The 12,963-nt window shown below is 52.6% G+C and overlaps 1 protein-coding gene across 2 annotated transcripts in view; it reads right to left on the reverse strand.

Moving 5' to 3' along the window:
- The window catches only part of ANP32A (acidic nuclear phosphoprotein 32 family member A), a 38,074-nt gene that overhangs the window by 5,408 nt on the left and 19,703 nt on the right, over nt 1–12,963 (reverse strand). For both annotated transcript variants that reach the window (XM_065940199.1, XM_065940200.1), the window contains exons 2-3: nt 2,557–2,706; nt 2,202–2,324 (exon numbers count right to left, since the gene is read on the reverse strand). In XM_065940199.1, coding sequence (XP_065796271.1) covers nt 2,202–2,324; nt 2,557–2,706 — 273 coding nt within the window. The remainder of the gene's footprint in view (nt 1–2,201; nt 2,325–2,556; nt 2,707–12,963) is intronic.

Genomic DNA, 12,963 nt, shown 5'->3' on the forward strand with positions numbered 1-12,963 from the left:
CGGGGAGCCTCCTGTTCATTCATGTGAAAGATGGGGGGCTGGAACTGAGGATCTTCAAAGCCTCACCCAATGCCAGCACTTCTATTCTGCAATTACAGCCTTTGCCATAACACGGACAAGTTTGAAATTAACCTGGGGCTCTCTTGTTGCATAAGCCAAGAGCTCTGGAGCCTGCCCTGTGTCTAAGGAGCCACAGAGGAACTGAAAAGGCCACAGGAATGCAAACTACCTCCTTCTGGGAATAATAATAATGGCAATTAATACTGCACTTTGTGTATTTACTCAGTTAATCCTCAACACACCAATAAAGGAGAAATAATTATTAGTTCATTTTATAGAAGAGGAAGCAGAGGGCAGAGAACTGGGTTTTGATCAGGCAGTCCAACTTCAGACCTGTGATCTTACACTCTGCAGTACTGCCTGTCAAAGAGGACAAGAGAAAAACCAGTGAAGGATCCAGATTTTGTCCACAGTACTTAATAGCGATGGGTTTAGCTGATGGGCTCTGGTCCATGTCACACTTGTTGGGAGCCGGATTCTGATGCCCGGGAAGTGAAGGGTCACAGAGCTGGCAAGAAACAGCTACATCTTTCCAGTTCCCTCATCTTCCAGGAGGAGGTATCCCACCTCAGGCCAAGTCCCTGCTCCAGTGGGGCCAGGCCTAACTGGTGATTGAAGAAACTGCCCCTCAAGGTCAATGTCAGCAACAAGGTCACTCTCTTGAGATTTCCTGATTTGAGACCTGGTCATTTTCAATAGAAGGTCAAGGGTAGGGAGGGAGTTTGGGCTGTGGGCTGGGTGGGTGAGGCCCACCTCTCCCAACCAAATGCGGCTCCCCACTCTCAGGAGTGAGTGAAACACAATAATCACAAGAAACACAATAATCACAACGATAACCAGGGAAGAAACTACAAAGACACGAGTATTCTAGGCCAAAGGAACACTGTGTGTGTGTGCGCACATGTGCATACACAGTCTCCATAACTTGCCTCCCAAAACACACACACACAGAACTTGGAAGATTTTTTTTCAGTTTATAATAAAATTATGAAATCGAAGTTTCTAGCTAGATAAATATAGCTGCTTTCCCCTAGGAGATCAGAAGTCCTAAAAGAAAGTTCTATGGGAAATCTATTCTCGTAGTTGACCCCATGCCACAGACGGGCAGGTAAAGCCTGAGTCTGGAGGAGAAATGCCAGCCTCCCATTCTGCCACAGAGGCACATCAAGCAGCCCCTCAAGTTACCCACAAGGTACAAGGAATGCTTTTTGGACAAGAACCGAAAACTGAGAGAGGCCCCAACTGCCACCTTCTAGACCCAGAAAAAGGAAAGGTGCGAACTTAGCCAAATATCCTTATGGCCCTTTCCTGATTCTAAGGTGGCCAACTTACAAAGTAATTCTTACGTATATATTTATGCTAAATGTCAGTTTAATGCAGTAGTATCTCTATATTTCAAAAAATAGAAATCAATGATTAGTTAATCAAAAATTAATCAATGGTACATCTTACAGTTGATTTCCTTAAAGTCACGTGAATACATTCATTCGGATATGGGTAACACAGAAACTGCTATTCTGACCATGACCTGCCCTTTTCTGGTGAGTGTATCCTGAAGTCTGGGTGTGCTCAGCTCTATGTGGACAAGCAAAGGAAGACACGCTGCCCAGGTCTTTGAGTCCATGGTCACCATCTTAGCCAGGACTGCTGACCAGGGTCACTCTTCTCTACACCCTTTAGAGAAGTGCATGGGGCTCCAGTCATCCCAGGGCACCTGCATCAGGCCCAACCCACCTTCAGAGGCACCAACCTCTGGGCAGTGACCCAAGGAGAAAACAGGCAGCCACCTTCAGGGCCAGCTCAGTTCCTGGATGGCTCCTCTCTCCCCAGTGAAAGGCACAAGCCAGGCTCTAAGCCCAAAGAAACGACAGCTCGGGTTTCCAAAGCTGAGTGGGAACTCTAAGAGGAACAGCACCAGGACCAGAAACTGAGGCCTGGGTCCTACAGCATCCTTCACACCCTCAGGCTCTTGGTCAAGCTCTCTTAACTTCTCGAGGCCTCAGTTTCTCTACAGACAAAGCAGAATTCTATCTCGTAGCACATAATTAAACACAAAAAGCATGTCATACAAATGTAAAAGTAGTATTCCCTGGTATCAACCCCTCCCATCCCAGAGGAGAGGGGAGGCCCCGATGACTCACCAGTGGCTCTATTGTGCTGAGGTCTTTAATTTTGTTGCCACTTAAATTTAGATGCGTGAGGTTTGGACACTTTTCTGCCAATACTTCCAGGCCCCCTGAGATTCTGTTATCACTTAGTTCAAGCTAAAGGAGGCAGGGAGAGAAAAAGCAGAAATGACTCTTAAAATGAAGGCTCTGGGCTCAGGCATTCAGCTCTTTGCAGACGGGCCAGGAAGGGAGTCAGCTCAGGGAAGGGGCAGATGTGCTGGGGCTCAGCCTGGCCCCCCTGCAGTTATGCTCCCTCAACCTGGAGAAATGACCAGGTCCTCCTCCCTAGCCCAGCTCCCAAGCACACCCGCGCCTCCGCTCTATTTACCTTTTTAAGTTTGTTTAACTTTGGTAAGTTTGCGACTGAGGTGAGGCCGACGTTGATTGTACTCAAGAACTCCAGTTCTTCAAATTCATCTGTGAGGCCTTCGATTTTGCCTTCATTCGACCGACAGTTGTCCAGGACGAGCTCTTTTACCTGGGAAGGGAAGGAGGGAATGAATCAACCGGGGCGAGAAATGGGGGTTGAGGCCGGGGATGGGGGGAGGACAGGAGGCAGACCAGGAAGCCTCGCGGCGCCAGCGCCCACCCTGGTCTTTCTCTGCTTTTAGCAACACTGAGGCGGGGTGGGGAGAGGTGCTGCAGTGACTGGAACTGCAGAACCAGGGGGCACTTCTGGACAGGCATCTTGGCTGGACCGCTGACAGCAAGGTTGGGAGTCTCTTTCCAACCCTGCTGCTGCACCTCAGCCCCCAGGCTCCCCACTGCACCAGCCACAATGCTGTTAGGGAACCTCTGGGACTTGCCATTCCTTCTGAGCCCCTCACCCCAGGGTCCGCCATGGTCCCAGCCTGACCACCTTCCTGAGGCCCCCTACCTACCACGTCCCCTGCGCAGTCTCCACCGTCTTTTCACCTCTGAGCCCAGGACCCTCTGCGTGCGGATGGGTCCCGGCATGTACCCGAACCCTGTCCTGCCACCACAGTCAGAGCCAGCCCGCCCAGCCTGGCAGTCATCACCTGGTCACTGGCTTGGCCTGCCCCACAGTGAGGGCTGCAGACCAGGGACCCCGCCGACTCTCCATTCTGTAGACCAGTGCTGTCAAACAACTTCCTGTGACGATGGAAACCCATCCAGGAGAGGAGCCACTAGTCACATGTGGCCCGGTAAGGTGAGACTGAGGAGCTAAGCTTTAAATTTTATTCAGCTTTAATCAATCAAGATGCAAAGAGATACATCAAAGTTACCACATGGAATACCACAGTTCTAAACTTTGCTCTTCAGGTCCTGAGAGACAACGTGCAAGGAAAATGGACATCCACAAGCCCAGGATGAACCCACACAGAAATGCTGGGCTTGGCAATGTCCAGAAGTTAGTCTTTGGAGATACCTCTGTGGCCCTGCAGGCCTCCTGCCTCCCTGGAGGTGGTTCTGCCCTGTTAAGAGACCTTAGAGCCCCTCTCTTATCTTCTTATCCAGAAACTGCGCCCTAAGCCCTTTATTTCGAATGAGGGAGAAAGAACTGATAAAGAGCTACCATCTCACTGAGTTGCTAAAAGGCAGATTTGGCTACAGGAGAGGGTCCAGGCTCCAGCACAGATGGTAGGGAGACAGTCTGAGGAAGAGTCATCAGCTCTCAAGCCTGCCATGACCCAGGGGTGTCAGTAAGGGACGCCAGGGTGCCTGGCCTGCCACCAGATGCCCGGAGCTTTCCACTCCTGTCCTGAGCTAATAGGGGGCTGCTCCCCAGCCTTCCATGGATGGTGGGTGCCTTAAAGGTGATCCCTCCTGGCTGCACCTGGTGCTTGACACTGCACTTCCACCTGCCTGGTCTCTGCAGCCTCCAGGAAACGTGTACTGATGTTGCCTGGATCTGATGCTCCCTGGGACTCCCATCCCTAGGTTTAGATTTCTCACCCATGGGTCACTTGAACCAGGCCTGTCCTGTCGATAGCAGTCCTGCATTATCATTCCTGCCCCTCACAGCCTTTTTTCCTCCTGGATAACCTATCCTAACCAGTCACTGTCCAGGGCTGCTCCCCACCTCTGGGCAGGTCCATTTGCCCAGGGTGACTGTCCACCAAAGTGGTCCTCTTACTCGGGCATCACTGGGCATATGTCCGCATGGGAGAAGAGAGTCCCCAGCAGGTGCCGCGCCCCTCCCTCGGTCTGCCCTTGGCAGAGGTCAGACTAGGAGAGCTCAGGGCCTGTTTGGGCCACAGCGCCCTGCAGGCGCCCTGCTGTCTTCTTCCTTGGTGGAGAGAGGTGGCCTGCTCAACTCAGGACAGGGGCAATTTGGCAGGAGGGGTGAAGCCAGGTGCAGCAGCTCCTATCCAGAGCCAGCAAGCTCCTAGTCAGGCACCGGCGCCAAGGCCCACCTTTCCCTTGGATCTGAGACGGGGGAAGTTAAGTCCTTTCCCACTCTTCAGGGGAGGACAGATGTCCGGGTCAAGCCCCCTTCTCAAGGTCACCGGCAAGAGACGGGGAGTAAACCCCGGGAGGCCTTCTGCCCTGGGCAGGAGGTCAGCGCAGAGTCAGGAAGCCAGGTCTTTGAGGAGCGAGTGCCACCTCCTTCGTGGGCAGTTCTTGCTGGGGTCACACGACTAGGCTCCTTCAGTCACTCCTTTCCTTGGAAGGCCCTGGGAATTCTTTAAGTTCCATTACGGAAAGACAAATATGAGGAGGCTTTCCAGTCCACCTTCAAAGATTTCAGACATGTGGCTCTCTAGAGGGGTCAGGGCTTCTATTCTTGTGGCCACCAGCCAAGGAGGAGGCCTCAGTAAGGGGGGGCCAGGAGGCGGTGCTGCAGAGTCAAGGGAATTCCTCCGGGAAGTCTGCCTCTTTCCCAGAACGGCTCACTGCTGCCTGGGGATTCTCCAGATAGACCCAAGGTTCCAGTCCCAGCACCACGAAACGGGTGGCCATTCCTCTTGGGGACAATATCCTAGACACCACTACTAAGAACAATGATTGTTTCTTCATTAACAACAATCAAGGGCTCTTTCCTGAGCCCTCAGCAGGCACTCTTTGCAGGCACCGTCTCATTTGATCCTCATAATCGCCGCATGGCGTGCTCCTGGGGTGCTATCCTATTGTACAGCCAGATCAGAACCACTGATCCTGAAGCTGCAGGAACAGGCCCTGATGGTCAGTGTTGCCACTGATGAGGAGGCTTTCCTTGCTGTTCCCAAGCAGGGTACAGGTTCTCCCAGACCCCCGAATCCAATCCTACAAACTACCCTGAATGCACTAAACCCCCTTCAGCCCCTTTTCTAGCTGTTCCACTGGTGGGATGGGGGCTACTCCCAGCTGTCCCCCCGCCCCACCCCCGTTACACTTCCTCGGTAACCAAAGCACAAAACCTAACCCAGCCCCCATTCCAATGACACTGCAGTCAGGAGCAAGGATCTGGACAAAGGCCGGGGGCCTGAGACCCCGCTCCTCCCCAAGGAGCAAAAGGCTGCTTCCCGTCACTCGGGAGGGAGAGCCTATGGTGTCTGGAAGGCCAGGTGGCTGCTCCTGGTCTGTGGGGCCTTTGGGATCCCCACGGTTTCTGCATTTCCTTCCTGGCGGGGTTTCAGCACAGTCTGGGGAGAGATCAAAGTGGGTGGGGTAGGTGGGCTGAGGCTTACACCCTGAGGTTGCTGATATTACCAGAAAGCCCAAACCACGGGGGAAACCCACAGTTTCTTTGTGGGGTGATGAGTCACATTGGGGATGGCAGGTAAGCAGACTGTGATGTGTCTGTAATGGACCAAACAGGAAAAAACAAAAGGTCCAGTCCAACAGCTGACCTGTCGAAGGCATAGTATCCAGCCCTGTTCCACCTGCCTCCACGCAGGGCCGCGCTTTCTTACAGCTCCAGGGCGTGTTTCAAAACGTCCAACCCACCCCAAGCTTCCTTAAATTGACTCTTAGAAATCCTGCCGCAATTCCAGCCCACTTCCTCCCATCTCTCCTTAGTGCTGCTGCTGCAAACCCTTCCTCCATGTGAAGAGAACATCCTTGTTACATCCAGGGTGTGTTCTGCTTAAAACAGAAAAAAAAAAAGTAAGGCCCATTCCCCCCTGCCAAACCCTGGGTGTGAGCTAAGTGCAAAGTTAAAATTAAACTGAAAATTTGTACTTTGGGTTTAAACTCTCTCCCAATCCCACTGGCCGTTTAAAAATACCAAAATGTGGTGGTTACTCTCTCTAGAACCAACGACTGGACTTACTCTGCTTCTATCAGGAGCTTTTCAGTCACTCCAATGACAACCCTCCACAGGAGCCTTTGGCTCATTCCTCAAGTGTTGTATGCATATTCATACTCGGGCCCCCCTGGAGGTGTATGCATATTCATACTCGGGCCCCCCTGGAGATGTCACTAGGGCACTGAAGGTTCCTAAGAAACCAGACTGCCCGGCTCCGGCATTTCCTGAAAAACGTGTCCCCAAAGCAAGACGCGGCAGTCAATTCTCACCAAGGGGCGCTGAACCGTCCATGATAAACATGAACACATTATTACTCTAAGGAAGAACTCGTTGTTTGTTTCAAAACTGTGAATCTTGTCTTCACAGATCTCTCAAATTTGACCATTCTTCTCTACTGCCAGCAATGTGGTCCTGTTCACGGTAGTCTAAGTCACTCTAGATCTGATTCTGCTTCCAAATGGGGTCTCTGTGACAGCAGGAATGCTGGACTACTGGGAACAGACCTCCACCCGGAGGCCCGGCCCAGCTGGCTGAATGACCCTGACTCTATCCCTGAGGTCTCAGGCTCTGGCTTGCAGAAAAGGGACAATGATATCTGTTTAGCCTATAAAGCACAAACTCTGGCCTAGAAAACATTCTTGGCTTCCCGCCGCCTCCGGAAAAAAAAAATCAAGGTCCTAAATTGACCTAAGGAGGCCTTCTACTGTCAACCTCAGCCAACTTCCTCCAATCTCATTGCCCCCCACCCCACCTCTCACCTTTGCCTACAGACCAAGTTAAGCCCCCCTCCCCAGGAAACCTTCAGCGCCCAGCTCTGAGCATCCCAGGGCACCGAGGGCAGCTGCCACATGAATCATTTAATCGTGTATTAAGCATCCGATCCTCCTAGAGGTCAGGGACTGTCCTTCTCCGTAATCAGCCTAGTGGGGAGCGGACAGCCGAGCAACTGCTTAACAAATGTTCTGTTTATCGTGCCGGCCACAGCACTAGGTGCCAGGCATGCAAAAGGAGACACACCATTGTGAAATTAACAGTGCAACTGGTCTGACACAGGTTGAACAAGCCCTCCCTTTTATAAACAATAACAATGTGTTCTGGTGTGTCTTGCGTCTGCCAGGCAAGCCCTGTGAGGAGCTCAGTCAACAGTGCACCCTCCTCTTGACCTGACCCAGTGCTCTGCATGCAGGTTCTCTTGCCCGTAAGAAACCCCCTCTCTCCACCCAGTAAGCTCCTGTGATACTGTCCATCTAAGCAGTGGAGGGGACGCGGAGCCAGTAACAATCCACAGCTGGGGCCCCTGCCAGCAGGAGGTGTGGGGGCAGGCTAGGAGACAGACGGCAGGTAAACAACTCCGGTCCAGTGTGCCAGGGAGCAGGCCCGAGGCTGGAACAGGGTGCATGCTGCACATGCCTCTGCCCGGAGAGGACAGACACGCTGAGCACAGGCAGGAGGGACCCAGCGAGACCAAGAATTAGGATGCACTCTAGCAACGCCAGGGCTGGCCAGACAATCTGCAGGGCCCAGTGCAAGATGAAACTGGAAGATAAGAATCCCCAGACACTGACAGCAGCGCATTAAACCCAAGAGTGGGGAAGTACCTTCTAGACATGGGGCCTGTGTGGTCACACAGGCCACACGCCCGTGAAGCTGGCCTGGATTTAAATGGACAGCTTGGGCCTAGAGCAAAGCCCTCTGAAGGCTAGAACCAGAGAGAAGGAAGCTCAAGAGAGGACTGCTCTTTATTCTTCTAGCACTTTCCAAGGCAACATAGAGAGGTGGACAGAAGGCAGGCTCTGGAGGCAAACCGACCTGGCTCAAGTCCAAATTTCCCTTCGCAAGCTCATCACCTCACTTCTCTTGAGCTTCTGTTTCCTCCAACGACAATAGTGCCGTCACCCGGGGTTGGATTAGATGAAATAATGCGCAGAAGGCACCCCCAGCTTGGAAAAAGCCAAGCTCCTTGACCCCCAGCCACCTTCACTGCTGTCCACGGTCAAGGGACAAGAAGGCATCAAAGCAGGCCCGCAGCTCTGAGTCCCCTCTGCTGCCCGCAGGGCGCTTTCATGGAATGAAGGCCTCTCCAGGTTCTAGAGAGCTGAGAATGGTGTGCCCCGAAGACAGGCCTCTGGATTTTACAGCTACACCTCGTTTTCTTTAGTTTTTCCCACTCACCTTGATGTCTGATCTCTCCTTTCTCCAAATGGGCAGGCAACAAATATTTGTAACTGTGGTTTCAACCTTGTCAGTCCCTGACCAATCTAGTTTTCAGGTCCCAACCTTGCCACAGAAGAAGACTTAAATCAGATTGACCCCGTGTTTTTTTGCTGCTCGTGGGTTTTAAGTAGGTCAGCTTTTAAATGGGCCATCCCCTGTTGCAGATCCCATTTCTAGCTCGAAGGCCAACCTAAGACACCAAGGCAGCAGCGAAACGGGCTTCTTCCCAGAGGTACTCCATATGGATGATGGGTGACTGGTTTTATCCTTTTAGCCATAAAGTCTCTAGTTTTGCTTAACAATCAGTGTGGCAAAACCTGCAAAAAAATCAGTCAGATTCCATGGGGGGAACCATCAGGCTCTGGGGGAAAAGTTGGACATTGATTTCAAAAGCTTAGAAAGGCCTTCAGGGTCATCTAGGTCAGTGGCTTTCTGACCACAACCCACAGTAAAAAAGACATCGACACCTTGGCTCAGCACACATATATTTTCGTGTGTTTACATGCACACACATAGAAACAAAACTTACCCTGTTACAATTTTTCTTTTCTATTACATTAAAAGAAAAATTAACCTGACCCACAGTTTTCAAAATGTTGCTCTAGTTTAGCCCTCTTTTTCTAGAGGAAGCAGTAAGGTCCAGAGTTGGCTGAGAGCCCAGGAACCCCAAGCTGGGTGATTCTCCAGCCACAGCACACCACTGTTCTGATCAGAAATCACAGTCCCCAGTGGAAGACCCTGGAACCAACCATGAAGCTCTCTTACTTCTGCTAACAGGAGGTTATTCTGCAGCCTCAATGGTAGCTAAGACTGGGATCTCCACACTGCATAAAGATCTTCTAAATTCTTAACTAAGGGGCAGGGTCCTACCTTACTTTAACACAAAAAAATCTCTCCCAGAAAAAAGCATCTAGGTCTCTGGATTTTGTTTGTTTCCTACAATAGAGCTCTGAAGGCACTGGGTGGGAGCACATGGCCGCGGGAAGTCGGTGACGCCATCCTTATTATTTTAGGGAACCATGGAAGGCAGGCTGAGGCTCGCTGCGCCACTAATGAAGCTGTCGGCAGGGCCCGGGTAATAGGCTAAGCGCTGGCTGGGGGAGGGCCTGCATTAACATAAACCCTGTGACTGGCTCCCTCGCCGCCTGGAACCAGCTTCCTACCTCCTCCCCCAAGCGTGGGGAGGACTGGGCTTCTGCCTCAGCAAGGCAAAGAGAGGAGCTGGTGCCACTGCAGATGCTTCCCGGCCAGAAGATCGGACTCGGTGGTAAAGTGATGACTGGCACAGTTGGTGCAGGACCTGGCTGGGCAGCGGCCCCTCTCGTGTCAAGCCTTTGCTTTCCTCCCCTAAGCCTCACTCTTTCCTTCCAGCCAGTCAGTTCCCCCTCCTGCAGGAAGCCTTCCCTGACTGTCCACCCCTTGAACTAGCCATGCTTAATTTAAGAGCAGGTGAACAATTCCCAGAACAGGGGTTGGGGGGGGGGGGGGGCAGAAGGCTGTTTGGGAGACAGGAAGAGGGGAGGAGTCAAGCTGGGTCTGACTTTAGTGTGTGTGGGTGTGTGTATGTGTGTGTGGCGGGGGGACAGCACAGTGGGAACGGGGGAGCTGAAGGTTTTAGAACTGGTAAATGACACGATCAAGTGAAAATGTAGCAGGCTGCATCTTTTAAGTAGCTGCCCCTTGCTACCTTCAGTGGGTACTGGAAGGTGTGAGAAGGAGTTGGAAGCAGGCCCCAGTGAAGGCTTGGTCCTGCTGGGCTGTGTTTGAATGGAGACCGGGAGAAGGAAGGGTGGTAAGACGTAGAGAGGTACAGTGCCCAGGATGCTGGTCAGGAGGCCTGATGACCTGGACTCTGGGGCCCACTTCGCCACTACTTGCTGTGGGCCCCGAGGGGAGTTGTGTCCGACTCTCTGGACTGCTGCGGTACCCTAACTCGCACACTGGACTGACAGACACAAGATCCCTTCTAATTACAAAATTTTGAGGGCCCGTCGACTTTTAGGCTTAGCCCACATCCAAACTCAGTCACTCGTTCCCAAAAGGAGGTGGGAGATTTTATGGGCCAGAGAAGCCCAGTCTTCATCGTTGAGATGCCAAAAAGGAAATCTGGACTGCCAGGCAATTACCTGGATAATTACTGAAATTCGAAAATCAATCATGTTGTCTCTTAAAACACACCAGGATCATAACAACAGCCCCCAGGGCTCAAGGTGTTGGATTTCCAATGTGGGAGACTGGCACCACCCGTCTGACGCCTGCCACCTCACAGGACAGCTGGGAGCAGGCATCTCAACTCATGGAGTGGTTCGGCCTGCTCTGTAGTCCTGTGGTTCATAAAACTTCCACGATTAACCAAGAGCCACAGCACTGGCCCTGTGCAACACGAGACCCCGAGGAGACAAGAGCAAGGCCCAGAGGGCAGAGGGGTAACATCTGACACGACCTTCCCAAAACGCTCCTTTGATCACGTCAAGTCCTGTCACTCCTTGTCCACAAGCCTCTAATGGTCACGGGAGTCCAGTGTCAAATCCAGAGGAGGATCCCCAGCCCCCCGAACATCAACGCCTCCAACTAAAACCCTGTGCTTCTTTCAGGCGTGTCCCTGCCTCCCCCTCTGCCAGCCTCCCTGACTTCCCGCAAATACGGTGACACCACCTGCTGCTTCCTTCCCATGTTACACTTTACAAAGGGCTTCTCCAGGTATTACACTTCACTGAACCCGCTGGCAACTGGATCCCACCCCAGGGACACCCGCCCCCCGCGCCCGTCCACCCACCAGGGTCCTCAGGGAGCCGCAGCTCGGCCAGAGGATGCCTGGCTGTCTCTCCTCCTGTGGTCTCTCCTCCGAACAGTCTTGCTGAGGTCTGAGGTCTCAGTGTCCCCTGCTGGTGCCCTGCCCAGGGGGGCTGGCTAAGTAGTCAAACTGGACTGGGTTACTTGAGAGGAAAGCATGGAGTGGGGGAGGGAAATAGTTCTGACCCTTCATTCACTTTTGAAAGGAAAGCACCCGGCTAACTCCACTGGGGCAAATCAACAAAAGGTACAAAAATGGCTTCCTGGGCCCCTAAACCAATTTCCAGGGATTTCAGCCCAGCTGGGCTAGGACCACTTGTGGAAATCCCACTGAGTCCTCAGTCAGCAGGGTCTGAAAAGAGAACACGGCTCAGGGTCTCTGCCATGGGTCTGGTGTGGACAGTGACAGCTACCTACCCCCAGGTACCAAGTGGGTGAATGGTCGGCAAAACAGAAATTAATTCATTTCCTTAGCTTCATCACGCGGTGATCCATAGGCCGGCAGCTCACAGCTCCTGCCGCCCAGCCCACCTAAGACGACACCACACCTTCAGACACAGGGCTAGCCACTTCCCACAGCCCTTGTATGGGCCTCTGCCTAACTTCCAACTGGCTTTAGAAAAGTGCTTCAGAGAACCAAAGGACCCATCATCACACCTCTGGGGAACCACTGGATCTAATCCAGCTCCTTGGGCAACTGACAAAGCCAGGTGGAAACCAACCCTGTGACTTACCCAGGGTCACAGAGCCCACCATGGAACTGAACCCTGGACCATTCTTATCCTCCTAACTTAGGGCCCACACCCCAAAGTCGCAGGTTTCTCCATGGTGATCTCCTTGAAGCAAGAGGAAACAGAGGAGGAGAAACAGAACAGCTGTTAGGAAAAGAGCCCCAGGCCTGAACCTGACCCTCTTTGTGCCTGGCCTGCCTCCCCACGTGGCCCAGGAGGGCTGGCAGGGCAGAAGAGGTGGGGGAGGCTCAGTAGACTCGGAGAAGAAGCCCTCGACCTTGGCCTCCTTCCCTGCCACCTCTACCAAAACGACAACCGCATTGGCAACGACAGGAGCCGAGCAAACACCGATGTACGGAGGGCCTCGCGTCCAACCACCGATCAGAAACCGCTGATTTGGGCAGAAATGGGCACCAATCATGCAAGAAAACCTGAGGCTGAGGACCGAAAGCTTTCTCTATCCAAGACCACAAAGCAAATTAGCCAAGGGTCACACATAAGAAGCGATCTAATCTCTTTCTCCCTTAGAGAAATGGCAGCTTGCCTTAGTCTGGAAATTAAGCGCTTGTGGTAAAAGTATTGGTGACGGAAGTGCAGGAAAGGCTAAGGAATAATGTTAGTTCCATATGCCACTAGCTGGAAGGGGGAACACGGAAGAGCAAGGACGGAATGGGAGCTGAGCGGCGGGTGGGAGGAGGCAAGAGGGCTGGATCATGGAGGGAGAGGAGGAGAAAGACAGACACTGGGAAGAGGACACGGGCAGCCAAGAAGGGCAGAGAGGGAGAAGTTAAAGGCTCTGTGGGTT

Source organism: Muntiacus reevesi, chromosome 7 (genome assembly GCF_963930625.1).
Source record: "Muntiacus reevesi chromosome 7, mMunRee1.1, whole genome shotgun sequence".
Classification (NCBI taxonomy): Eukaryota; Metazoa; Chordata; class Mammalia; order Artiodactyla; family Cervidae; genus Muntiacus; species Muntiacus reevesi.